General features: G+C 51.8%; 2 protein-coding genes and 1 non-coding gene across 25 annotated transcripts in view; 2 read left to right on the top strand and 1 right to left on the bottom strand.

The window, feature by feature from the left end:
• Window positions 1-3010, top strand: part of ZNHIT3 (zinc finger HIT-type containing 3) — a 43654-nt gene extending 40644 nt beyond the window's left edge. For all 13 annotated transcript variants that reach the window (XM_059047589.2, XM_067021378.1, XM_067021375.1 and 10 more), the window contains one exon: window positions 327-3010. In XM_059047589.2, the coding sequence (XP_058903572.1) occupies window positions 327-508 (182 nt within the window). In that variant the 3' untranslated portion in view covers window positions 509-3010. The remainder of the gene's footprint in view (window positions 1-326) is intronic.
• The window catches only part of MYO19 (myosin XIX), a 34961-nt gene continuing 8358 nt past the window's right edge, over window positions 715-27317 (bottom strand). For 4 of the 11 annotated variants that reach the window (XM_067021362.1, XM_067021365.1, XM_059047553.2 and 1 more), the window contains 21 exons: window positions 26942-27055; window positions 20326-20458; window positions 19616-19685; window positions 18967-19069; window positions 18222-18318; window positions 18007-18083; window positions 16251-16341; window positions 15628-15799; window positions 13542-13615; window positions 12738-12859; window positions 12431-12544; window positions 12008-12184; window positions 11523-11675; window positions 10438-10545; window positions 9479-9549; window positions 7572-7675; window positions 5541-5689; window positions 5291-5420; window positions 3917-4002; window positions 2392-2694; window positions 715-1476 (listed from right to left, as the gene is read on the bottom strand). In XM_067021362.1, the coding sequence (XP_066877463.1) occupies window positions 1348-1476; window positions 2392-2694; window positions 3917-4002; window positions 5291-5420; window positions 5541-5689; window positions 7572-7675; window positions 9479-9549; window positions 10438-10545; window positions 11523-11675; window positions 12008-12184; window positions 12431-12544; window positions 12738-12859; window positions 13542-13615; window positions 15628-15799; window positions 16251-16341; window positions 18007-18083; window positions 18222-18318; window positions 18967-19069; window positions 19616-19685; window positions 20326-20458; window positions 26942-27055 (2577 nt within the window). In that variant the 3' untranslated portion in view covers window positions 715-1347. Of the gene's footprint in view, window positions 1477-2391; window positions 2695-3916; window positions 4003-5290; window positions 5421-5540; window positions 5690-6208; window positions 6312-7571; window positions 7676-9478; window positions 9550-10437; window positions 10546-11522; window positions 11676-12007; window positions 12185-12430; window positions 12545-12737; window positions 12860-13541; window positions 13616-15627; window positions 15800-16250; window positions 16342-18006; window positions 18084-18221; window positions 18319-18966; window positions 19070-19615; window positions 19686-20325; window positions 20459-26941; window positions 27056-27317 lie in introns of those variants that run through there. The other 7 variants (XR_010838205.1, XR_010838204.1, XM_067021363.1 and 4 more) reach the window with 7 other exon arrangements.
• LOC131747169 (small nucleolar RNA SNORA11) lies at window positions 2878-3007 on the top strand. Its single transcript, XR_009332799.1, has one exon. It is a non-coding gene; the product is annotated as a small nucleolar RNA SNORA11 (small nucleolar RNA).

Below are 27317 nucleotides of genomic sequence, written 5' to 3'. Positions count from 1 at the left end.
CCTTCACGCTTATAGAGAGAAAACATGCCAACATGCTGCTGTTCTCTGTATTTGTGCTGGTAAAATAATGCCATTTCAGCTAAGAAAAAATTAAGTTAAAATATTTACAGAGATATAAAGCATAAGAATCTCATAGAGTTTAACTTGGAAATCATCTGACATGCTGATCTCACCTTACGTGAAGTGCTGGGTTAACTTGTGGGTTTAAAGGGTAAGGGGATGCCACATCCTTGGTATTCCTTACATTTGAAACATTCGGCTTTCAGCTATCTCTGCCTATTCCCACTTGAACTCAGCTTGGCTCTCTTTCCCTGTATGTTTTTAAGGGGAGTCTGCAGCGCTGAGAAGCTTACTGCTCAGTCCACACCTTAGACAGTTGATGGTCAGCCTCGATCAGGCAGACGACAAGGCAAAGCTCATGCGAGCCTGCATGCAGGAGCCTTTGTTTTTGGAGTTTGCTGACTGCTGTTTAAGGATCGTGGAACCGTCCCCGAACGAGGATTCTTAAGGTGGATTATTTTGCTGCCTGCTCCTCCCAGGAGGCCAGCTCGCGTGGGGCCCTAAGCAGGGGCGGCGCTTTCTAGGACGTCGAGCGGCTGATGTTGGCGAGGTCCTGCACATCCTTACGTCCACTGCCGCAGGCTGGGGCGCAGGCGGGTGGAGGTACTCCAGGTGGCAAACCCTTTATGGAGAGAGAACTTGACATTCAGATGGTTGTTTTTAAATGTTTTATTTTCAGTACAGTTAAGACATAGACATAAATGGTATGGTTTTCACACCCATTTGAGTTAAAACTTGCTCAGTGTTTCAAAATAAAATTAAAGGGTGGTGGTACTGTGGTGCATTGCATTGTTCATCATTCTTGATTCATAATCTAGTTGCTTGAAATTACATTAAACAACAAATATTTAAATAGTAAGGCTTCGTTCCTTTTAAAGGAAGTAAAGGCAAAATTTCTGCCAGCCAAAATTTTAGAGCTCATTTCAAGCTGACTTTGCCTGTGGGGTTGGAGGAGCGGGGTGCCTGCTGTCCAGCACCACCGACAGCAGTGGTGGGGTCTGTGAAGGCCCTGAAGTTAAATCCAGGTTTGGTAGCTACCAGCCCTGACACCTATCAGGGCTGGAAGCGTAGATCGGCGCCCCGGGCCACTGGTGCAGCTGCCGCCCCGGCCTGGCCTGCAGGCTGGAGCCGTGGCTCCCGACCGTGTGCTCTGAGTCGCTGTGGGAGTTGTTTGGCAGCTGTGTGTTGATTAGATGTCTTTGGCAAGGCGGCTGGCAGGAAAAGGCCTTGGAGAAACAAAGGCACCAGCGAGGACCCAGCCAGGTGAGGATGGAACGTGAGGAGAGATCACACGTGGCCCAGCCTGTGTCTTTCCAGCAGGATCTGATTAAAGCCAGTAACAGTGTTGGGCGAAGGTTCAGGGCAGATGTCAGCATAGCGCAGTGGAGACTTTCTGCAGTGAAACTTTATCGAACCCTGGGGAAAGAGATGCAGCTTAACCCCAGCTCCCAGGAGTGCTAGGGCCAAAGGTATCCCACGGAGTGAACGCTAGAGATGCAGGGAGGCGGGGGCATGTAAGTACCCAAGTGAGAGTCACAGCAGTAGCAGGATTGCGTTAGTCAGTGTTGTTCTCTCCTTGTTCTAAAACACTGGCGAAGTCCAAAACTATTAAAATACAAAATTTCACGTCCATTCAATGCGAGACAGATGAAACACTAGGAGGGAGCTCCCCCCTACTGGGAGTATGGCCTGTCACATTCTATGCCTGCTTAAAGCTGGAAGATCAAAGAACTGCACTTCTGTTTACACTCTGGCTGGCCTGTGTGTTGTCATGGAGATTTTATCTAGATTATGTCCTATAGGAATTCCTCTGGCAGGAAATTCAGTGTTTCCTTCCTTCTGCCTTGTCAGTGTCACCTAATCCTTGTAAAAGGTTGGTATTAGCCCTTCTGTGCTGGCTGGCTCTTTCCCTGGCTGCTCATAATATAAATTCTTGGACCACTGACTCACGTGCTTGTCATTTCCTCAGCTGGAATAGGATAAACCAAAGACTACAACTTGGGGAGAACATGGTGCCAAATCCGGCGCCACTGGAGGGAAGAAAGCTGCTGTCATCATGACCACAATTTTTTGGAAGTTGGGCTGATTTCACGGTGATTCAGAAGAGACGCTAGAACATTTAGAGCCAGCTTTTAAGAAGTGAAAGGGTCTGGAAAACTCATCCTAGCGCAGGCTTCTGCTTTCCCCAGCAGGGTCAGGAGGCTCTTCTAGCAGCCTGAGCCCTGCTCCTGCTGTGACTCCTGGGCTCTGCCCCCTGCCCTCCACAGTGGGGCGTGAGGGACCTGGAGCCGTCCTGGCAGGACGGGCCAGCCCGCCCGTCACACGGCTTACCTGAGGCAGCGCTCGGATGGACGTGACTCCAGCTTGTTCTTGTGCTGTCTGGACAGTGTAGCTGCTGGGGCTGCCCACGGGGAGCGGGAGGCAGGCGAAGACCACCAGCTTCCTCCGGAAGCCACGAGCACCCACAGCGGCGTTGGCCAGGACCAGTCCCAGGGGCCAGAAGCGGGTTGCCGCCCCCAGGAGCCGGGTCTGTGCCTGGGGCAGTGGAAAGGAGCTCGGGGAACAGGTGACTCGAGACGGGTGTTGTTCTTCCACACCATCCAGTTCTTTAGAAGCAAGGAAGGCCATTCTGATCTTAAAAAAAGAACACCACTTTATAGCTTTCTCTTAATGCAACACAGAAACCAAAAGTCTCTTTAATAATTCAGCTTAACAAGGTGAACTGAAGGGCACCTGGTTTGATGTGGCACAACTTTATACCCAAGGCAGCTATGCTAAGGCCTTACATACGCTGCTTCAAACAAAATAACAGCCTTCGGGGTGTGCTCAGAGCAGGGGGTCTGAAGAAATGGCTCATCTGTTTACAACACACCCGACAGGAATCAGGGTTCATTGTGACAAGGGGCACAAACCTTGTGGCCTTCCTATGAACAGATACCCAACACGTATCCCCCCTTCACCTGCACATGGCTGCTGGGCGGGACCAGTGGGACAGGGCTCAGTACTGGAAGGAAAGCTACAGCATTTAGTGGGGGTGTTTGCCACCTGGAGCCTGTCTGGTCCGTGTGTGGCTGGGCCATGAGTGGTGTTATAGGCATAAAGGCTTTGAACCCCTCTCTTCAAGGAAGAAAGAAAAATAGATTCTGTCTATATGCCATTCTGGAAAAGGCAAAACAATAGGCAAAACAATGGAGACAATAAAAAGATCCCTGGTTGCCAGGAGTTTGGAGGAGAGGGGAGATGAATACATAGAATACAGAAGTTTTTATGAGCGGTGAAAATACTCTGTATGACGTTATACTGATTTTATGTCATCATACTTTTGTCCAAACCCACAGAACGTGCAACACTGTTCACTTCATAAAGCGAACCCTAAGATGAACTAGGGACTTCGGTGATTAGATGTATCAGTGCAGTTCAGCCTTAGTTTAAAAAAAAAAAGTCTTAAAAAGAATTAACACTCAGGGTAGATGTTTTGGGCAAAACCTGTTTCACTTTTATATATGTATACACATTATATATGTGTGTTTGTTGGACTGTGATGTAAAATGCTTTTTAGAATAAAAAAGTTGGCAGGTTACTGTACTTACACTGGCAAATAAAAGCACAAATTTAAAAAGAAAATAATAGCCTTATTGAGATCTAATTGAAATACCATAAGATTGATGCTTTTCAAGCGTACAGTTCCATGGTTTTTAGCTTGTGCCACTCTACTGTGTCATAACTGTCCTGCGGTGTGGGCGGTGTCGTGTCCACCATTCATGAGGACACGAGGCCGCCCGCTTTGCAGTGGCGGGGCCATTACTCCAGCCCGAGTCCATCATTGCCCACCCTGACTTCTCAGGTCAGTACTCACCCTCCACTCCTGCCACGTGCGTTTGATGACCGTGGCAGCTGCGTGCAGCCTCTGGATGTGCTTCCGAGTCAACCAGGAACGAACGGCTGAAACAGGAAATAAGAGTAAATGTTCATCAGAGCTCTCGGTAACCAGGCTGCAGCAACACCAGAGCAGCTGTAAACATTTGAATGGCCACCTGTGCCACCGTGTGAGGTGAGGGACTAAGTCAACACGTGAAGCAGACCTGGCTCTGCAGACCGCAGCTCAGACCGCCCAGGCTTGGAGACAGACACCTACATAGCAAACGGGCAGCTGCCACGGGGTCACCTCCCATCTCGGTCTCAGTCTGAGGTAATGCCCAGGAAGCAAGAGGGGTCTGAATTGTCTGCATTTAAAAAAATTACCTGTCTTTTTGGAAACCCCTAATTGAATTTGCTTGCCTGCCTTATGAATCCACAAACGACACCAGCATACACCCACGCACTGGTGAAGGACTGGATGGGGAGCTGATCATGGGGCAATTTTCATTTTCTTCTTTTGAAATTTCAGCATTTTCTGATTCTTTTTGGTACAGTCATATTCAGAAAATGGGCTATTCGACTAAATGCTAACACATTTGGATTCTGAAAAACTAAAAAGTTTAAAGACGCATAAAAGTCACCAACCCAGATAGTTCTACGGTATTTCCTTACTTTTTTTCAGGCCTGTACACACAAACACCTTATGAAGGTGCCATCACCTTGATGTGTAGTTCAGCATTCAGATTTGAACATCATGTTGGAAATGTTTTTCCGGTAAATTAAAAATATTCTTCAAAAACACTTCTTAGCTAGTTAAGGATCGTCCATAATGTAGCCATGACTCCACCACTGTCAGATATTTGGGTGGTTTCTAATATTTTTGTTTTTCAAAATGAGGCTGCTGTGTCATGGTTCATACGTTGCTTCCTTAATCAGACCTTCTCAGTTTTTACCTTCTCCTTAATTAAACTCAACACGCCCAGGAGCCCAGGTAATGATAAGAGTTGTCATAAAGGGGAAAAAAAGTGGCATAACAGCTATCTAGGACTGGGAAAGGGGTATTAAAGGCAACTTTTGAGCCTCTACTACCTACAAAGCACCCTTAGTTGTGGTGTGGCCTGGTCTGCACTGAACGGGATATACTCTGGGTGAACTGGACAGGGAATTCGAATCCCAGCGCACCACAGAGACATGCAGTTAACCTCTTGAGGCTGGGACACAGCTTTGGTCTGGGGGGACTCTAGCAGAAGCATTTCGAAAGAAACAGGTGTCATGTGGGCTGGATCATGTGCAGCTGCAGACAGTGGCCTCATCTAGGCCCACCTGCTGGTCAGGAGCGATGATTGCCGGCCCAGGGCCCCACCTCTCCTACCTGCCTGGATGAGCACGGCGGCCCGCCTCTGCCTCTCCTGCTTGCGGCCCCAGTGTCGCCTCCAGCCACCCTGGATGCAGCGGGCACACTGCTCCAGCACCTGGGCACGCCCGTGTTCCAGAAGCTCCAGCTGGGAGAAGGGGCATCCACTGAGGCCCTCAGCCTCTCCTCCCCCTGCCCTCAGGAGGGCCCAGACCGTCCTGCTAAGGACAGCACGTGGCCGGCCACTCCTCATCCCAAACCAGCTTACCGCGGAGTCAGTCATGAACACCTTGGTCCTGCCACAGTGCACTGGGGCCGGTGTGGCCTCAGCTGGTGCCCGAGCCAGGGCTGGCAGAGTGTGGAGGATGTCCTGGAGGAGGGCTTGCAGCGTGGCCTGCTCGGAGCCTGGAGACCATTCTGGGGGACGGAGACAGAGGTCCCATCAGTGCTTCATCGTCTACACACTTCTGTGGCCTTAAGAAACTGGTCTGGTCTCCCTAACATTCCACAGGATTCTTTGCTGCTGTTCTTGCCTCTAACCATTTCTACCTCCTTTTGGGAGGGGGCCAGAGGTAGCCTCCCACTGTCCCTCTGGTCCTGGGCTGTTGGGAGGAATCTCCAAATCCTACTTGAGGCTGTGCCCTGGACTGGCTTACAGCCTCCATTCCTGTGGGTCCCTTTGGGCAGGGTGGCAGAGGGCACCAGGTGCCTTGACTCCCACGTGGACTGCCAGGCTGCTTAGTCAGCATCTGTTCCTACGGCCCCAAACATGCTGAGGGCCAAACAGGGCAGCCGGGCCGCTCCCTCTGCGCCTGGGCCCCCCCCCGCCACTGATGGGAAAAGGGGGAACAAACCCCAGTCCCATGGAGGCCCGCCGGGTCCCCCGCCTGCCCTCCCACACCTAGCAGGGCCGGCTCCTGCACAGGGAGGATTTACCTGAGGGCTCTGGGCTCTGACCACCTTTAGCTGCCCAGTGCCTCTCTGGAGGCTGCCAAAGGAAACGCCGCAGACGAGAGACAGCAGCAAAATCAACCAGGGGCTTTGGGCAAGAGACAGAACAGAACAGCACACCATGGAGAAAGGGGGAGAGAGAGGTGGGGAGAAAGGATGAAAGGAAAGTGACAAAATCGCGCCCAAGAGAGGGAAATACGTACTGCCTGGGCTCTGCTGGCCCTGGGTGGGTGTGTGTGTGTGTACTGCCTGGGCTGTGCTGGCCCTGGGTGTGTGTGTGTGTGTGTGTGTGTGTGTGTGTGTGTACTGCCTGGGCTCTGCTGGCCCTGGGTGTGTGTGTGTGTGTGTGTGTGTGTATGTGTGTGTGTGTACTGCCTGGGCTCTGCTGGCCCTGGGTGTGTGTGTGTGTGTGTGTGTACTGCCTGGGCTCTGCTGGCCCTGGGGGTGTGTGTGTGTGTGTGTGTGTGTGTGTGTGTGTGTGTGTGTACTGCCTGGGCTCTGCTGGCCCTGGGGTGTGTGTGTGTGGTGTGTGTGTGTGTCTGTCTGTGTGTGTCTCCTACCCTTGGCCTCTTCTCCCTCCACCTGTGCCTAGGCCCAACAACCCCAGCAGACCAGGCCTTTCCCCTGAGGTGGGAGCTGTCCGGTACCTTGCGGATGTCTCCACTGGCCGGGCAGGGCTTGGCAGCCTCCCCAAACCTCTCTTTCCCACCAGCCGGGCATGGCTAATTCTCTCCTCTCCTCTCCCTCTACATCGAATCACATGCTTGTCAAGTCTGGCCAATTCCTTCCCAACATTTCTCGGCCCCACATCTCTAGCTTCTCTCCCCTCTGGCCAACCACGGGGCGCCCCACGGTAGCCTCCAGAAAGCATGAGGCTGACGCCACTCCCTTCCTCCCCCGAAATGCCTCCCATCTGCCTGGAGGAGAAGGTCCAGCTTCTGCGAGTGGGCCTGCCTGTCCCCCAGCCTCACCGCCTACTGTTCTCTGCCCTTACGAGCCAGCAACACGGAACAGCCTGGAGCTCCTGGCACACACAGTGCTGTCCCTGCCTGTGGAATGCCCCTCACCTGGCTAATCCCATCTAGCCTCAGACACCACCTCCTTCAGGAAGCCTTCTCGATTCATCATACCTCTCTAGCACCACCCACAGCATCCTGTTCCTAACTCTGTGTCTCCACTTTCCCCATTGTTTGTCTTCTTTTAGTCTGTTTACCCCACTGAGCCAGGAGCCATGAGGGCAGGGCTGTGTTTTTTTCATCTCTGAAGCCCTAGCCCCTCGCCCTGAGATGGCCCAGGTAGGTGCTCAGGAAACCGGGTGAACAAGTGACTGGCAGAGGGGTGCCCTCACCTGGGCGCCCTTCGTCTGGAGGTGGGCCATGGGGGCTGGGGGCTGCGCCAGGACAGAGCCTTCTCAGTAACTCATACCGCTCCAGGAAGTTCCGGTGAGAGACCCTGGAAGCCAAAGCAGGCGGAAGGAGAGATGAAGTGACTTTGGCCGTGAGCCAGGAGTCACTGTTTAATCTGCTCAACCACCAGTGAGGTGTTGCCCTGACTGTGCCCACCGAGCAGATGACATTACTAGGGCCCCTTGGCGGGAAGCCAGCGGAGACCACTTTATGTTGGGCCTCCTGCTCCTGCAGCCTTGGTCCTACCCAGACAGAGCCTCACTCTTTTAGAGGGGATTTGCAGCCTGCCTCCTCCCGAAGGGGCTCGCCAGCCTCTCCCCAGACACCTGGGTCACTCCTGCCATGCACACGGGGCTCAGCACATCTCCCCTCTGACGCCACGGCCCCCTCCACTGCCTCCCGGGGTCTCGGCTCCCCGTCACGGCAGCGCTTCTCTACACAGCGGTACTTCCTCCTCCTGAGTCTGGCTTCTGTCCCCAAAACTGCACCAGCGTGGCCAGCAACTCCAGGAGTCAGTGCTCTGACCAGCCTCTAGGCAGCAGGTGCCCAGCGGACCCCTCTCCCTTGTAAAGCTCGCTCGCTCTCAGCCTCCAGGACACCCACGGTTCTGGCTTCCTCCTTCACCCCGACCCCCTCCAAGTTGTTGCTGGTTTCTCGTCATCCACCCTCTCTAAACGTGAGCGTTCCTCAGGGAATGGCCTCAGACCTCCCTGCCCCGCTGTGATCTCCTTGCTCACGGTGTTAAAAGTCACTGAGGACAGGGGCTTCCCTGGTGGCGCAGTGGTTGAGAGTCCGCCTGCTGATGCAGGGGACACGGGTTCGTGCCCCGGTCTGGGAAGATCCCACATGCTGCGGAGCGGCTGGGCCCACGAACCAACGCCACTGAGCCTGCGCGTCTGGAGCCTGTGCTCCGCAGCGGGAGAGGCCACAACAGTGAGAGGCCCGCGTACCGCAAAAAAAAAAAAAAAAAAGAAAAAAAGGTCACTGAGGACAGACCCTCACGTGCCCCTCCATTTCAAACCGGACTCTCCCCTCCCCTCCCCTTTCCCCCAGACCATCCTGTGTCCTGATTCATCCACTTGCCTCAGATGGAAGCCTGGAAGTCGACTGCTCCCCTTCCCCGTACCCCACGGTCTAGCCATTCACAGTCCCATTTCTATGGCAAGCCACACTCCACTTTTACCCACTTCTCTCCATTTTTCACTGGGCCACCATCCTCCCTCCTTGCCTGACCCTAGGGCAGCCTCCGCACAGCAGCCACGGAACATGAACGAGCACGCAGCATGCCCTGCTTCCAACGCCCCGCGGCTCCCACAGCCCTCAGGAAGACCGTAGCCTTCACGTGGCCTAGAGCCTCCCCACTTCCCCCCGTCTGTTGTGTGTGCTCCGGTCACTTTAGCATCTCTCAGGGCCTAACCTGGGAACTTTGGGGTTGCTGTTCCCTGGGTCTCGAATACTCTCCCCTCCTCCAAGTCTTCCCAGGCTGGCCCCTTGGCTTTGCTTCCCTAGGCCTGAGCTGCTCAGAGGGCCCCTCCCTGAGCAGTCCTGACCCCTTCCCCATTTGTCCACCTAATGGCACTTTTTGTTCCTTTCCACAGCGATGCACACCCTAAGAGGGCAAGACTCACCTTTCTTATTCACTGATACACACCAGACACGGTGCCTCCACAAAACAGGCCACAGAAAGTGAGCGCAGCCCTAGAGCTCCAGGGCGACTTCTGTGGACCTGCCTCTTTCTCTTTATCTCCACATCCTGCTCTGGGCTGGTCAGGCTCTTGTCTGCCCTGCGCCCTAAGCTCCATCCTGGCATTGGCCCTGCCCCCTGCACTGGATGGACCAGCCCACTCACCGGATGGGGAAGCCGGCGGCACTGATGTGGATGGTCTCCACGAGGCCACAGGCCTCCAGCTGGCTCAGGACCTGCAGGGGTGGGGAGACAGGGCTGCAGCATGGGGTCAGCAGGCCCCAAATGCCGCCCTGCTGGTGTGGATCTGCAGGCTCTCCTGATGGGCAGACAGTCTTTAGGGCAGTGAGAAATCAAGGGACCTTGAGAAAATCTCCCTGTTAAAAAGGGTCCTGGTGGCCCCAGGTCCCCTTATCTGAAGCCTGGCTTCTGGTACAGCTGAGGCCAATGCTATTCCTGGCTGTCTCACTGCTTCCATCTTTGCCTCAAAATGCAGCCCAATCCAATTCCTCTTTTTTATTTATTTTATATTCTGCACTCAATAGAGTGAGCCACAGCTAAGAGGCTGGAGAGGTTATACTGTGAAGATGCTTCCGGGACCCAACCAAGGTCTCTACCACAGAGCAGTGGTCCTGACTATGAAGCCTAAGGTCATACCTGCCAGTCGACTGTGGGACACTCTCCAGCATCGTCCAGCTCTCATACCTCTACCACATCCCTCCAAAGGGCAAAGGGCAGCTGCTGGCCACAGAGTACTTTTGTGCAAATTTTAGAAACTATCCTTCCATCAGAAACAGTGCACTGTGTCTGGTCTGTAAGGTGACACAGACTTTCAGCTAATCACAAAAGACACCCATTCCTCTGGGCAGCCTCAGTCTCTTGTCAGGGCACGTGGCTTGGTGAGCAGACAGCAAGATGCACTGTAGCCCCTACTTGCCTCCTGTGGTTGGGCCACCGTGCAGTACACAGACCACACAACTGTACACAACTGTCCTGCCAGAGCTAAGGAGATAAGCCCTCCCTAATGTCACTCCATTTGGAGCAGACGTCCTGCCCCTTACCCCTCCAAGGGTCTTGGTCGAATAGGACTCTCCACAAAGCCGTTCTGGCCCAGTGTGAATTACCTCCTCTTGGTGGAACATCTGCGCCCGGCCCTGGCTGTTGGGCTTGATGCAGCGAATGTAGTGGGGTGTGGTGCTATGCAGGACCTGCAGAAGCTGCTCCAGGGAGGCCTACAGAGGGGAGAGACCGTGCGTCAGGCTGCTGGGGGGGCACTGGCTGGGCCCTGGTTAGTGATACCTCCAAGCAGCCCTCCCAGCCCCGAGACCTGGATCCTCACACGCCCTGAATGACTCCTGGCAGCTCTCACTGGGTGCGCCCAAAGCACACTCCACTCCTCACCTCCGCCTCCAGGGACCCTTCTTGACCTGTGGCCCTCCCCACCTGGTTGGTCTCCCTGCATCTGGTCTCAGCCACCCCCCACCAGAGCAACCTTTCCAGAAGAGAAGCATCTCAGAACCCCCTGCCATTTGTTCGGGTGACAGCCGTTCGGGCGACTAAGCCCGTCCTGTGTGCCGGAAGCCTTGCCAGGGCTACGACATGGCCATCTGCCGTCGTCTCACAGCTCAGGGCCTAACGGGCCTTGCAGACGTGGGATGGGCTCTCTCAGTGGTGTGTCTGAGGCTGGGCAGGAAAGGGCTAACCAAACCTGGGCTCCCCTGGTTGCCTCCTGTGGGAGGTGATGAGAAGGCTGCGGTTGCAAGGAGGACAAGGAATAAACTAAGAGAAGTGGCATGGAGGGTGGGAGCGAGGGTGGAGCTGAGGGGTGGTAGAGCAGAACGTGCAAGGGCTGAGCGACGGCAGGAGGGGACAAGTCTGCTCTGGCCGAGGACAGAGTTTGAGCGGGAAGCTAGGGAACTGGGAGTGGGCCAGTCACAGAGGTTCAGGTAACTCCTGCTCTTCCATGATCACCCTATCAGCAGTGGGCGAAAGGCCACACTGCCACCCACGGGCCTCCAGGCTTCCTGTCACGTCAACTACACACACAGTCCCTCTGTTCGTTTCCGGTCTCTATCTCCCGTGGACCAGGACCATGGCTACCTGACTCCTCAGGGCTCCCGGCACACAGCACTGATCCCGGGAGGTGCTTGGTAAGCACTGGAGATTGATGAGTGAACCAAGCACGTCGCATCAGCACCACCAGACCCACCTTGAACTTGGACACCACGGTCAACACAGGGGCCCTGCTCTGGCCAGAGGGCTCCTCCTGGGACTTCTCTTCAGGGTCAGCAGGAAACAGCACCTTGAGCAGGGGGTCCTGGGACTGCTGTAGGAGCCTGGTCAGCTCAGGGGGGATGGGGTCCTGTGGGGAAAGGACAAGGACAAGGGTGAGAGCAGGCGTGGTGCTGCCCACGGGCTGCCAGCCCAGCTCACCCAGGCCCCAGAAGAAGGGCAGGGCCTGAGCCCAAGAGACTCAGAGCCGGTCTACTGGGTGCCTAGAAGCCAGGAAAGGCAGTCATTTCTGGGCAGGTTGTGCCTGATGAGCAGAGACCTCAGACAGGAGGGCCCAAGAGGCGACCCTGGATTCGGGAGGATGTTCAGGAGGGGAGGATGCACGATAGAAGCTTCCACACACATGCAGCAATGAATGACTCAGCGTCTCATTTCACGCAGGGGCCACGGCCCAGCCCTCACCTTGTTCTTCTCCACCAGGCCTGCGGTGTGGTACCGCACGGACCCCGCATAATGCACCACGATGAAGCTGGGCTCCCGGCTGAGCTTGTTGTGGCCCAGGCAGGGGCTGCCCGCCAGGGCACTCTCAACGCGTGTCTGGAGCTGGGCTGCACTGCTTGGCCGATTAAGGCGGCATTCCTGTGTGGGCCAGGATGGGACAGGTGGTCAGCCACCAAGCGAGAGGGGCTCACAGCCCTCACAGTCCCCACCCCGTGGACCCATGGGAGAATCACAGTGACCTGGAAAAGGAGGGGTTATAGGGCTAGCAAACCCATTATGCAGATGGAGAGAAAGAGGCACACAGAGGGCACAGGATGGTCTTCAAGGTTCCAGAGAAGCCCAAAGCCCCACTCGGGTGTTCTGCACACTAGCTGACCCTCCCACCTCATTTATGAGGGAGCAGATGCTGATGGGGCTCCCCTCGATGAGATCCAAACAGGTCTGGTTGTCCTGGTAGCTGACAGTCGACCACTCCAGGCCCTCAGCTGTGTACTCCTCCTGGGGAAGTGGGAGTGGGGTGGCAGAAGGCAGCTGTGGTCTGAGGTCCAGCTGGCCATCCCACGGCTGGCCTCAGCACCACAGCCCGTTCCAGAGCGGTGTCAAAGAAGGAACCGAAGATGCCCGGTCAGATCCAGCGACGGGGCTGGGGGCCAGGGAGAAAGAGAGGACGCAGGACCACCCTACCCCTCACCTGCTGGGCCCTGAGGTAGTGAGCCACGAAGTGCTGCTGCAGCTTCTCGTTGGCATAGTTGATGCACAACTGTTCCAGACTGTTGGTGGGGAACGACTCAAACCCGTACACGTCCAGCAGGCCTGGGAGGAAGGGGAGACCCCGTGGGGCAATGCAGGAGGAGGCGAGACCCACGGGACGACAGGAGCCCAGGGTAAAGCCTCATGCTTGGCAGCCCGAGCACGATACCCAGCGGTGAGCAGAGTACCTCCCAGCCCAGCGTGGTTCCCAGGGCAGCCTCCTGTCCCCTCAGAGATCAGAGCAGGAAGAGGCCAAACGAGGTGTCAGGGGACCAGATCCCGGGGAACGCTGTATGTCCAACCCGGTTCGGACAGCCTGAGTCTCACGGGCTCAGTTGGTGCCTACAATTCCACCATTCTGTGAGCAAACTCCACCGACGCTTCTGAGCTTTACTTCCTCCCCTAGCAGGTTCCAATGATGTTACCATGTCCCCCATGTCCCTTCTAATCTAGCTCCTTCACCGTCCCCCACTACTCTCCTGAGACCGGAGATGGGTCTCTGGGGAGAGAAGGGGCCCTCGTGGCCCGGTCTCCAGCTGAGCCTGCCTGGAGAGCTACGGACAGTCAGATGCAGGCACCGGAGAGAAGAGAGCTCGCCCACACACTGGTGGAGGGTGAGGAGACAGGTGCAGAGGAGGGAAAGGAGCTGCCCGGAGTCCCGCAGTAGACCCAGGGCTCTGCTCTCTGTACCGGCCCTCCTGTTCTTTTTCTGAAGGAGGGTTCCTGGAGGGTGAGCCCCTGCTACCTATGAAAGTGGTCCAGGAGTCAGGGTCCGCACAGATGCTGCTGTTGATCACCGATACCAGCCAGTCAAACAGCCTGTTGGGGTGGGGTGGGGGGAGTGGGCTCTGGTGAGAGGCGTCAGGCTGAGCCTGAGGGGTGGCAGGACTGTCCCTCCAGCCTGGGTGCCACACCTTGGAGGGCCTGTCTTCTGAGCCTGACAGGTCAAGGGCTAGACACTCTCCTCTCGTGTCCTGCCCATCCTGTCTTGACCTACTACACATGCAGGCTGTGGTCATGCATGTTCCCGGGCACACGAAGGCCTGGCCTGTCCACGAGCAAGACTGAGCACGGGACCAACTGCAGGCACATCCCTTTTTACTGTGCTTTGCTTTATTGCGTGTTTTACAAATTGAAGGTCTGTGGCAACCCTGCATCGAGCAAGTCTATCAGCACCATTTTCCCAACAGCGTTATTTTAAAATTAAGTTATGCACATTGTTCTTTTGGACATAAAGCTATTGCACACTTAATAGTCTACAGTCTGGTGTAAATATAACATTGCTATGCACCATGAAACCAAGAAATTTGTGTGACTCACTTTATTGTGGTGGTCTGGAACTGAACCTGTGATACCACTGAGGTCCAGTATAGCCTCTGGGGCTAGAGAGGGAGTGGGTCTGCCTCAGTCCCCTGGCCCGACACCCAGCTGCATCTTGATAAGAAGGGGCTGACAGGCAGCTCTGGGTGGGATTGTGAAGAACTGAGTTCACTGGACTCCCCTGCAAACCTCGGCCTGCGGAGGCCAGAGCTCAGGGCCCCACCATATCCCCTTACTCCGTCCTGCACGAGGGGGCCCCCGAGTCACCCGAGGTGGACAGTGGCATCCTGCACTCTGGAACCGTTGCCCCTGAGATGACGGGATGGTTGCTGTACAACGTGGTGACACATATGATACTATATAAGGGTTTCTTCCTTACCGTTTAAGTAATTGCTCTGCAACTATTTTTCAATTCAGTAAATGATTCTTATTTTTGAAACAAGGGCTTCAAATACCCATTTGAGGTACTAAAAATGAGTGACCTAGTGATACAATGACCTGTATGCTGTGTGTAAAATGATCCATGAGTAGAGACTCACTGTGTCTGTGATCATCACACTTTACCTGCTCATTTTGCAGTGATTTGACACAAAAGCTTTAAAAATCTTTGGCCTCAAATTATGACCTGAAATTCGCTTCTAGGGAGTGAAAACAGAGTACCTTGCTGAGCTGGGTTCAGTCTGGGCCCAGCTGCCCTGGGCCATTTTCACTCAGAGGATCTTATTCCCTTAGCAGAGCTGCTCAGGTTCTTAGCTCTTGAGAAGTTTGTGAAAGCAGGGGGACCCTCTCCACAGGTACCCAAGTTCCTATAAGCACATGCACACGCGCGCACACACACACACGTGTTCTGTCCCATAATTTCAGAGGATCTTGGGCCCCCAGACACCCTCAATGGCACCCCAAAGGGTCTCAGAACCTAGAGTAACAGATCACTCCTTAACCACATGGCCAAAAGGTAGAGATGCCCACAGAACCAACAGGAAAAGGACAGGACCCCCACCTTCCCCCTGTTCTGGGCTCCACTTGCTGCAGTGTTGCTCAAGACTGTGGGCAAAGCTCCTGGCTCTACCACCATCTAGCAAATTCCCCAGGTGACTACCAAGAGTACAAGGGCACACAGAGACAGAGAAGCCTATTCACCCATGGGTCTGCACCTGGACCTGGGAGGGACCCACATCACCTCTGGGGCCGGCCTTGCCAGCAGAGAGGCAGGCAGGCCTTCCTCACCTATCACCAAGGTCAAGGCAGGCTCCGGTACTTTAATAACATGCTGAATCTAGGCCAGGTGGCAACTTTTCCACGCAGAGTAGTCCAGAATCAAGCCAAGGGCCTTGCTCGGGGAAAGCCCAGGAGCCACTCCCTCCTGCCCCCCCAGGGTCTGGGGAGCAGGGCAGGGAACCCGTCTGCTTTATCTGGCAGCCCTCATCCTGGGCCCAGCTGTACTGCCTGAGGGGTCTGTTCCAGCTCCAGATGGGGGGGCCTGGGAGGAGGGCAGGGCCCAGAGCACTCACCGTGCATAGACCAGTTTGGCCAGACAGTCTCTACGGGTGTCACACTCGGCCCGGGAGCAGGGCTTCCGGAACACCTGCTGCCGCCTGCCTGCCCTGATGGTTCGAATCCGCAGTGTCTCCAGCAGAGGGTCTTCTGGGAGCCGCAGCAGTGAGGCCGCTGTCCTGACAGAGCCTGGGGGGCACAGACACCCTCCATCCAAACATCCCACTGCACAAGGCCCCGTGAAGTCACCACAGTGGAACCACGACCCACCCAATGGGGCAGAGTGAAGCCGGGTGCAGGTGGGTGAGGAGGCTTGGCCAAGGCAGAGGCAGGACTTGAACCCAGGGTTTCTGTGTGCCAGTCCACATGGCCATGAGTGGGATAAACCACTTTATAAACCCTCCAACTCTCATTTTCTTATCTGTAAGATGCTATCTGCTGCAGCAGAGATGGGATGAGGAGTAACTTCTCCGGGGCAGGGCCCCTATAGCTATGGCTTCAAGGGCACTGATTCCAAATTTCACCTTCTGGCCTTCCCACCCGATCCCACCAAATGTTGCCTCTTTTCCGGCAGGGCCTGCCTTGCTCCCTGGGTGTCCGACCAAAGCCTGAGGTGCAGGTCCCCCATCCCTGCACTCACAGTTAGCATCGTCCATCAGTGGGCAGGGCTGGGCTTCATTCCCGGAGTCAGCAAACCGGGTGTTGCCGAGGTGCAGCAGTCCAGCTAGGGCCTGAGGGGGCAGGAGAGGACACGAAGTGGGCCCCTTCTCAAGGGCTGGAGCCCAGCCTGGGAAGGGTCTCTCTCCTGCTGAATATGATAATTAGGATAACAGAATAATAACAGCTCTCAATTACTGCCCACTTACTCCATGACTCGGCCAGGCCCAATTCTACACAAGTTGCATGCATCATTTCATGTAATCGTTTCAACAACCAATGAGGCATGTGCTATGGTGGTGCCCATGATAGAGATGAGATGGGGAGAGGTTAAATCACAAGCCCGAGGCCACACACTTGGTAAAGGAGAAAGGCAGGATGAGAACCCAGGTGATCCAACTTCAGATCCCTCTCGAGGCAGCCACTGGGGCCGCCACATCACCCACAGTCTGTCCCCCCGCCCCGCCCCCCGACTCCAGGAGCAGACTGTGTGGGAAGGCCGCTCCTGTTCCTCATGGACCGGCCCTACCTCCGTGTGGCTGGTGGGGGCTTGGCTCTGGCTCCTTCTGGCTCTTTCTCAGCACCGTTGGACTTCTGACAGCCCAGCCTAGGGCAGGATCTGTGATCTTGGTCTCTGTCCAGTGGGTGCTCCCTTGCCTTCGCACTCAATGACCCACATGGATGAGCCCCCAGGGGCTGTAGAAAGGGGACCCCTGGGTCCAGCAACTTGGAAACCTTTGGACCTGGTATCAGTAGAGCAGGGCCTCTCCGACCATCCCTGTCTGGTCCCAGAAAGGGTGTGCCCACATGCTACTGGCTTCCAGGCCACAGCCCACCTCAGGAGAAGACTACTGTGTTGACAGGCAGTGCGGCTGGGGCAGGTCATGCCACCCCCAAGCCAGCGCTCCTGTCCAGACCCCTAGTGTTACCCACTTGTCCTATGTGCTGTCCCTCCAGCCAAGCTCTTGGCTGGCGGTGCCCATGCTGGCAGTGATCTCCCCCACAGCCTGAGCAGCCCCCTTCTGGAGGTGGAGGTCTCTTTCCACCTCACTGCCCTCTCCCTGCAGCGGCATCCCTGTCTCTGCTGCCAGCCAATCCTACAGATCCCCTCCCGCCGCTCCGCAGGAGTGAGGAGAAAGATGGGAGAAGGCAGACCACCAGTGGGGATGAGCGGGGCCCAGTCCCTCTGGGTGAGCACTGCGTCCCAGAAGGAAGAGGAAGATGGTGGCAAGTCGGAATTACTACGCCTGGTACAGACTCTATCTGCACCATTAGCACTGTCTGGCCAGGGGCAGGTCTCTAGTTTTCTCAAGCATGAAATGGGAATAATCTCCATACCCATGGGTCTGTTGAAAACAACCAAGTGAGCCAAGAGGTGTGAACATGATTTTAAAACTTTTAACACACTAGACAACCATGTGGCAGCATCGTTTCTCTATTCTGATTAATGGAGCAATAACTGACCCAGGCACTTTGCCCTTTGACCTCTGCGGGTCACCGTGCTGGCCTGTTCTACAGCACTATGTGCCCTGCCACTGTCCTCTCTGCCCCCGTCCACCCTGACACCCCGCCTCCAGGCTCAGCCTCACAGAGAGGCGGGCGACTCCTTGGAGATTGTGCAGTGGGGCCTAACGTCCTAGATCCTCAGGAAAAGAGTCTCACACGTTGAGAGAAGGGCCCTATAAAAGGGGCTGCCCATCACCGCTGCCACGTGTCAGTGGTGTGGCTTTTCCTCTGACCTGAAAGATGTTGTTCTGGGTGGGGGCATCGATGCCCAAATGAAGCATGGCCTCCCTGGTCACCTCGAAACAATCCTCTGAAAAGGAATCCAAGTCACAGCCTAGTGTCAGGACCAGAGGTCAGCAGGGGCAGCGAGGGGTGAGGGAGGCAGGCCTTGTCAGGATGAGTGGGTGCTGCCGGGCTGGTCCAGGGTGCTGGGTAAGGCTCCCCCTACCTTCCAAGGTCCTCTCTGGGTTGGGCAGCCAGGAGAAGGCGGCTCCCTCAGGGAGGTGCCACTGGAGCCTCTCGTCCGCACTGGCTCCTTTGCAGATCTGTGGGGATGGGGACGGGGGCTGAGCTGGGGCTGCTGGGGAAGCCTAGGCCTGCGTAAGCCTAGGGTTGGGATGAGAGCAGTGAGAAACGGCAGCAACGTCACAAGGCTGAGAGGTTCCCGTAGAGAGCCCAGGGCAGGCAGCGGGGCAAAAGCAGCAGCAAACAGTTCTGGGTGTCTCCACCCGATGCAAAAAAACTCACTGAGGGGGTCTGCAGTATGATGAAGAAAGCAAAACTCCACCTGGGGAGCCCCCAGTCCCAATCTGAGAGCAGGGAGACGTACTATCCATGCCTTGGGGGTCCCCCCGTCTGATGGAGGAGGCACAGTCTAGGGAAGTCCTTGTTCCCAGTTGCCGTTCGAGGACAACCCTCCGTCTGTGAGAGTTTCCACTGCGGAGACAGTCCCAGCCTCAAGGACCTTCTAATCTGACAGAGAAGGCAAGCACGTTCCCATGCCAAAACCATCCCGGGAGCCAAGATCCAGTGTGTGGCAGAAGTGTTACATAAAGTTTGCAGGAATAAGTGGTGGCATTGCTGAAACCAGGTGAACAGGCAGGCATGAAACAAGGCAGGGAGGGGAAGGTTTAGGGGCACAGACCCATCTCCGCCCTGCATCTGGGCAGCTGTGGACCCCACCTGGTACAGACCTGATAGAAAATGTGGAAGTTCCTCTCACTGGAGGCCTGGCAGGCCACTCGAGTTTTCTCTAGCAAGTAGGTCTGAACTGCAGCTCCAGTCATCTGCTGAGCCCTGGGTACAAGCAGGCTGGAGCCTGTTAGTTGCCTGTTCATTCCATGGGCATTTATGGGCACTTACTGTGTGCCAGACTGCAACCTCCCCCAACTCTTCTACTTAGGCAATGGGGGTTGTGCGGACTAGGGACCACTGAGCAGGTCCTTGGTTGGGGTCTGGGACATTGCCCTCCAACCAGCTCAGGGGCAGGACCAAGGCCTCTGTACAATATTTTGCCCCATGCAGAGGCAGGAACAGAGCCCCAGCTTCAAGCTCAGAAGTGTGGCCAAGAGGTGGCAGTTTAGCTAGAAGTCTCTGAGCAAGGGTAGAAGTCAGAACACATGGGCTGCACGAGCATAGTGCCCCAGGGTCCCTCAGGCTGGAGTAGTTATAGAGTTCTCCAGGTTCAAAGATCACCCTCAGGTTCACTTATCACACATAAAAACATGCCAGGAGGAGCTGAGTTCTGCCCACAGGGGTGGCCCAGGCTGGGCACTGCCCCAGCCACTTTCACACTGCCCCGCCCCCAGCCAGACTGGCACAGAGACTGGCAGCGGAGATTACCTGTTCAGCTGGAGCTGGATGAACTTCCCGAAGCGGCTGCTGTTGTTATTCCTCAGTGTGCACGCGTTCCCTACAGATCACACCTTATGTTTACAGAGGCCCCAGGGGCTAAGGTGGCCTCAGGTCTGCTGGGGCCAGGTCTCTATCCTCAAATCACCTAAAGGCCCCTTTGTTGGTTTCCATGTCACAAGGGACAGGACTATGGACTGGGCACTCAGGCTTTAGCAAATGCGATTCAGCTGAGTTAGAACTTCCTGGAATGAAGTGGAAAGAGCCAATCTAGGCAGTCAGGGACTATTTTCCTTAAAGAAGAAGGATCAAAAACAAGCTGTTACTATTGAGGCAGACGGTAAGGCACAACATCTAGAGTGCCAACGTGGACACTAATTGTTGTGCATCCTTAGACAAGTCCCCTTCCCTGAACCATCAGGAAGCTGTTCAGAAGGATTGGGTTTGGACTGGGTGAGCCAGAAGGTCCTCTCCAGCACCACTGCTATACCTGCTTAGGCTAGAGGGAGGGGACGACAGAGTGACGTCACCTCTACTGGAAGGAGGCTAAGGGTACCTGGGAGGAAGTTGGGGATCCATGGCAGTGAATGATAAACTATCCCCCACCCTTCTCCTAAAGAGAACACTGCTCCTTTCCCTGGAAGGTGGCAAATCCCAGAGGAAATGGGACTGAGGTACCATGCCGAGGAAACGAAGCTCACCGAAAGCTTCCATGACAGGGTTGGAGTTCAAGATTCGCTGTTCTATCCTCTCTGCAATCTGGTGGTTTTCCCAGGATGTGGGTGACGCGGCCACCACAGCGTAGAACTTCATCAGGCAGCGGGACGTCCAAGTCTGTGGCAGAAAAAGCCCTGTGGGAGCTGTGTCCACGTTCCCTCCCACTTCTGAGCCTGCCTGCTACAGCCCTCTTTTCCACCATGTATGTTGCTGACCAAAGGGTGAATGCTGAGTTCAACTGTATCCTTGGGCAAGGCTGTGAAATGAGGACACTTACTTCCACTTCTCCTAGTTCCTGAGGATGCATTTAAGAAATGAGGGGGGGCTTCCCTGGTGGCACAGTGGTTGAGAGTCCGCCTGCCGATGCAGGGGACGCGGGTTCATGCCCCGGTCCGGGAGGACCCCACGTGCTGCGGAGCGGCTGGGCCCGTGAGCCATGGCCTCTGGGCCTGTGGGTCCAGAGCCTGTGCTCCGCAACGGGAGAGGCCACGGCAGTGAGAGGCCCACATAACGCAAAATAAATAAATAAATTTAAAAAAAAAAAAAGAAAAGAAAAGAAATGAGTGGGGCTGGGGTAGAGGAGGACAACCCACCCTGACCTGAGCAGGCTACTGACCTAAGGAGACTTTCCATGCATTTTCTTGCCAACCCTACAGGCGCAGATACAATTACATACTACCTGTTTTCAAAATGATGAAACTCAGGCATAGAAAAAATTTAAATTTCATTGAAGAGTACATATCTAGTAAATGATAGGGCTCTGATTTATACCCAGGCAATCTATTTACAAAATTCTCACTGTTTTGTTTTTAATCACTTGAGATGAGGTCTATTTTCATTTTAATTTCCATTTGTTCATTGCTAGGACAGAAAAAAAATAGATTTTAATATACTGACTGTATCCTGTCACCTTGATAAACTCCCTACACCTCACTACAAGTTTTTAGCTTTGTTTTTGTTTGGTTTGGGGTCTTTTTGGTAGCTTTTTTGGTAAATTCTTCTAGGTCTCCCTCTGAGGTGGGAGGTGCTCCCTTTCTGCTATTTTCTGAAAGAATTTGTATAGAACTGGTAACATTAATTCCTTAAATACTTGGTAGAATCCATAAAGTGAAGGCACCTGGGCCTGGAGCTTTCTATGAGGAAACATTTTTTTTTTTTTTTGAAGATTCAGGGCCCCCGGCATATCCATGCTGTGATACTTCTCACTCCTCATGTCTCCCCTATTCCCTCTGTGTTTTTGTGTCTTATTCCCTTAGTTCTTTTTTTAAAAAAATTTATTTATTTATTTATTTATTTTTGGTTGCGTTGGCTCTTCGTTGCTGCACGCGGGCTCCCATTGTGGTGGCTTCTCTTGTTGAAGAGCAGGGGCTCTAGGAGCGCGGGCTTCAGTAGTTGTGGCTCGCAGGCTCAGTAGTTGTGGTGCACAGGCTTAGTTGCTCCGCAGCATGTGGGATCTTCCCAGACCAGGGCTCGAACCCATGTCCCCTGCATTGGCAGGTGGGTTCTTAACCACTGTGCCACCAGGGAAGCCCTGAGGAAAGATTTTTAACGATGACTTAAATTTGTCTCATAGATTTAGATATTCAGGTTATATGTTTCTTCTTATGTGAGCTTCAGCAGTTTGTGTATTTCCAAATATTTCTCCATTTTACTAAATTGTAGAATTTATTGTAATAAAGTTAATAAAGATCTCTTATCTGTAGGATCTTTAGTTATGTCTATTCTTTCATTTCTGACATTTGTAATTTGTCTTTCTAAGTTTGACTAGATTTCATTAATCTTTTCAAAGAAATAACCATTGATTTCACTTGCTTTATTATTTTTGTTTCTATTTTACTGGGGTGTTTTAAACTTTATTTCCTTCTTTTGCTTACTCTGGGTTTCCCTTAGTTTAAGGTAGAGGCTCAGGTCAATTATTTGAGTTTATTCTTTTCTAATATAAGCATTCAACGTTACAACAAATTTCCTACTGGGCACTGCTTTTTTTTTTAAGCACAAATTTTGGTATGTTTTGCTTTAATTTTCACTCAGTTCAAAGTGTTTTCTAATATCCCTTGTGATTACGTCTTTGACCCAAAGGATACTTAGAAAGGTATTAATTTCCAAATGCTTTGGGATTTTCTAGATATCTTTGTTATTTACTTCTAGTTAAATTCTACTCAGAGCAGAGAACGGTTTGTATTTTAACCTTTTCAAATTGAGGCTTGTTTTGTGGTTCAGAAGATAGCCCATATCAGTTCCATGTGTACTTGAAAAGAATGCACAAATATCAAACTATTAATTTTGATTTTATTTCTCCTTTCAATTGTTTTTGCTTTGTGTATTAATATAATTACTTCAGCTTTCCTTTGATTAGTGTTGGAATGGTATATCTTTTCCTATTCTTTTACTTTGAACCTATCTATATCTTTATAGTGGGTTTCTTGAAGACATTATATAATTTGAGTCTTGCTTTTTTATTTTTTTATTTTTTTTTGAGTCTTGCCTTTTTAAAGAAAGCCACTCTGACACTGTCTTTAATTGAAGAGTTTAGTCCACTTACATTTAATTTAATAATCGCTATGGTTGGGTTTAAATATACCATCTTATTATTTGTTTTTGAGTTGTTCCATGTGATCTTTGTTACTTTTTTCTCCTTTTATTGCCTCTGGTTGAATTGAGTACTTTTATGATTCCACTGTACCTCTACAATAAATTGTTACTATCTTCACCTTAGAATGAATGATTTTTTAAAAAATTTATTCATTCATTTTTTTGGCTGCATTGGGTCTTCATTGCTGTGCGTGGGCTTTCTCTAGTTGCAGCGAGCAGGGGCTACTCTTTGTTGCCGTGAGCAGGCTTCTCATTGTGGTGGCTTCTCGTTGCAGAGCACAGGCTCTAGATGCGCAGGCTTCAGTAGTTGTGGCTCACGGGCTCTAGAGCACAGGATCAGCAGCTGTGGCGCACGGGCTTAGTTGCTCTGCAGCATGTGGGATCTTCCGGGACCAGGGCTCGAACCCGTGTCCCCTGCATTGGCAGGCGGATTCTTAACCACTGTGCCACCAGGGAAGTCCCTATCATTCTTATCTTTGTTCCTCTTTATGTATATTTTCCTGCTTCCTTAACGATTTTTTCCTTATGTTTGGTTTCAGCAATTTGACTATAATGTGCCTAGGTGTGTTTTCTTTGTATGCATCCTACTTAGTGTTTCCTGAGCTTCTAGGATCTGTGCCTGTTATCTTTTGCTAATTTTCTAAGATATTACTTCTGACCCACATTCTCTCTCTTCTCCTGGGACATCAATTACAAGTATGGCAAACCATCTGATAGTGTACCAAAGCTCCTGAATGTGCTTTTCTTTTTTTCAATTTTCTCTTTTTTTTGTTTTGTTTTGTTTTGGCCACAACATGTGGCACGTGGGATCTTAGTTCCCCAGCCAGGGATCAAACCCGTGCCCTCTGCAGTGGAAGCACAGGCCCTAACCACCGGACCACCAGGGAATTCCCCAAATTTCTTTTTTTTTTTTATTTCTATTGACTCACTCTCAAGTTCACTGATGTATTCTTCTGCATGTCTAATCTGCTGGTAAGAGTTGTTCATGCTTTTATCGTTTCCACTTAACTATAGTTTCTACCTCTCTCATGAAGAGATTGGAAGAATCTTTTCTGGAGATACTGACAAGCTCATAAAACAAGTTATGAACATTCAGGGTCCCACCAGTTTAGAAAGCTATCCATAGTGAGGCCTCCTGTCCATAAACATAAGAGATTCTAATCAGTTGCTTAATGCCTTATTCTGAAGTATGAACAGAAATCCAAGGATCATTAACTATTTGGTAAACTTCTTTTACATGAATGACAAATATCACAACAAAGGAAGAAAAGGAACTAGAAGGAAATAGAAATGAATTTGGGGAATAGAAATGAAAGGAACAGAAGACAAGTAAAAATCATGAAATATCCCCAAAGATAAGAGAAGAAGTAAGACCAGGATGCTGGGGGGAGAATAATATTCAGAGAACCAGAAAGAACTCTTAGAATTAAAATTTTTTTTTTAAATTCAAAATTCAAAAGGATTGAAGGGTGGAGAATATCTCCCCCAAGATAGGACAAAATATTAAGAGATAGAAGAATAGATGAGGAAAACAGGACATTAGACAATTTATCAAACTTCCTACTAATAAATATTCCAGAAAGGGAAAACAAGGGGAGTAAATTATTAAATTATTATCAACAGATATAGTATTTTCCCAAACTAAAGGACATGAGTTTCAAGGTTAAAAAGACCCATACGAAGTATCCAGAACAGCAAGTGAGAAAAGACATGCCACTGTGAATTTCAATACCTATGGATAAAAAAGATGACCCTAAAAGCTTTTGGAAAGAAAACACAAATCACCATTTATGGATTGGGACTTTCAACAGCAATACTCAAAAGAATATATAAGAAAATAACTTATAAATTCAGAAAGAAAATGATTTCCAATTTGAAATTATAATATCCAGCCAACATGTCAAATTAAGGCAGAATAAACATTTGCAGATGTGCAACAAACTCAAAACTATGCCCTCCAAGTAACCTTTGTCGGGAAGCTACTAAAGAATATGCTCCATAAAAACAAGGCAGTAAAGGATGAAGAGGAATCCACTGGGCTCCAACAACAAGAGATTTATCATAGAACAGAGGACAATCTGGATCCCCAGAGTGAGGCAAACAGCTCCCAGGTAACAGCTGTGTGGCAGCAGCCCTTGGCAGCCACCAGTCTGGATGCAAGTAGGAGATGTGAGAACTCTAGGAAGGGCATCGCCAAGAAAAAAAAAAGCACCTGAAGGGATTCCCTGGCGGTCCAGTGGTTGAGACTCTGTGCTTCCACTGCAGGGGGCACGGGGTTCGATCCCTGCTTGGGGAACTAAGATCCTGGAAGCTGTGCGGTTTAAAAAAAAAAAAAAAGCACCTGTTGGGTAGGTGTTTTCCAGTTTTGGTGACAAGTTTGATAATGAATTAATAATAGGTATATAGAAACTAAACAAGTGAAAAAGTGGGGGCAATTATTAAGTAGAGGGAAAGTAAAAATTATACAAGAAAAGAAATATAATAATAGTATGTTATAGGGCTCTGCTGGGAACAATACATACATACTTGTAATTACAAGTACTATATGTTAACTTACCCAGAAATCATGATATAATTATGTATGTATTTGGGGGCAGGGAAACAGGGCTAAATCCTCATCAAAGTAGGAAATGAATAGATAAGGTCAAAACTGAAAAATCAATAACTAATAATATAAGCATGTTGTTTAGAAATATGGATGGAGACACCCAAACAAACTGCTGAAAGATGTGAAAGCATAGGGTTGAGAGATATGGGGCAGGGTTGCTGTTTTTTTCTGTAAGCCTTATAGTACTGCTTGATTTTTGAGCTATGTCACTATGTTACTATTTATCAAAAATAAATTAAAATTGAAAAAGATACCAGGCCCAGCCCATGACCACAGTGACTGTTCAATAAAGGGTTACTGAGCTCTGGTTGAATGGGTCTAGGGCCAGGTCCAGCCTCAGCTGCCCAGAGCAATTCTGGAGGACAATGGGCTCATCTAGGAGCTGGGCATCAGCCACTACACCGGCGATCTTGATAAAGCTCTCAAAGATCCCCTCTTCACCCAAGTCCTAGCCCTCGTCCCTACAGTTTGCTGTCTCCATCTGTTTCCTTGTCTGTCTTTCCCAGCAAGCTAAGAGCCCCCTGAAAGCCAGATGTTGCATTTTTCCTCTGTTCCTCCCCCTGCCACTGCTTACTGGCTAGCCCAGAGCCTAGAACCTGGCAGGTGCTCAGTGCTCAGCAATGCTTCCACGTGTGAGTGTAGGCAGAGGGGGTTTATGGTCCAAAGAATCCCTTGTGAAGGTAATGCTGAGGAAAGGGTGGGGTGGCCGGTGAGGCTCGACAAGAAGGTAGCGAGGCCTCGGCCAGCAGCCTCCTCTGACCAGCCATGCAACTCCTCACTCATCCTTGTACAACATTCTGTCTCACCTATTAAGATTTTGTCACCTAGAGACCACATGACCACATCCGGAGGTTCTGTCCTTCCCCACAGCTGGCCCAATGCACTGCCCTTGCCATCAAGGGCAACCCAGAGATGCACGTGGGCTACTTCCTTATTAGAACACTAACTACTTTTGGAGGAGTGCTGCCATGTGCCCAGCATGCCACCAAGTGCCTTATGTACACTAGTTCATTTAACTCTCACAGAAGTCCCATGAGGTACGTGTTGGTCTTTCCCTCCCTGCCATTTTACACGTGAAAGAAATGAGGTTTGCAAAAGCTAAATATCTTTCTGATGTGTTCTTAAGCATTATGCTGGAACCCCCAACAGCTGACTTTTGTTTCCAATTGTGTCAGAGCTGAGAGAGTCCTTCAATGAGAAAATGACGGCTCAGAAAAAAAGAATCTCACCCAGGGTTACAGCAGAGCTGGTGGAAGAGCCTGGACTAGAACCCTGCCTCTTGACTTCCTGCCCAGCTCCTGCCACTGCTGCACACTGAATCCGAGAGGAGTGACCTCCTCTGCCTCTCTGCCTGTCCAGCCAGTCACAAAGTTGACAGGGTGGGAAAGAGACCCTCTTACCTTGCCAGCACCACTCTCTCCACTGACGACAATAGACTGGTTGACTGGCTCGATCAGGCCCTTGACATTCCTGTAGGTCTGTTCACCCACAGTGAAGATGTGGGGCTTCAGTTTCTGAAACATCAAGGGGTGAAAGGTCATGTGAGTAAACACCTGTCTTCAAGGAGTGTTTGATCCAATGACGGCTGAGATGGTGAGCCTGCCCACAGCAGTGGCAGAGGTTTTGTCTAGAAAAATTTCCTGGAAGTAACAATGATAGGCCCAACTGTGGGCTTTACCCATTCATCTTCTCTCAGTTTGGAAACAGTGCTGGCCTTGACCAGTCTATGACGTTAACACTTTATCCTCCCATCTTATCTTATGTCAACAGTCTTAT

Source organism: Kogia breviceps, chromosome 19 (genome assembly GCF_026419965.1).
Source record: "Kogia breviceps isolate mKogBre1 chromosome 19, mKogBre1 haplotype 1, whole genome shotgun sequence".
NCBI lineage: Eukaryota > Metazoa > Chordata > Mammalia > Artiodactyla > Physeteridae > Kogia > Kogia breviceps.
The sequence above is the reverse complement of the archived record's forward strand: the minus strand, read 5'-3'. Positions and strand labels throughout refer to the sequence as shown.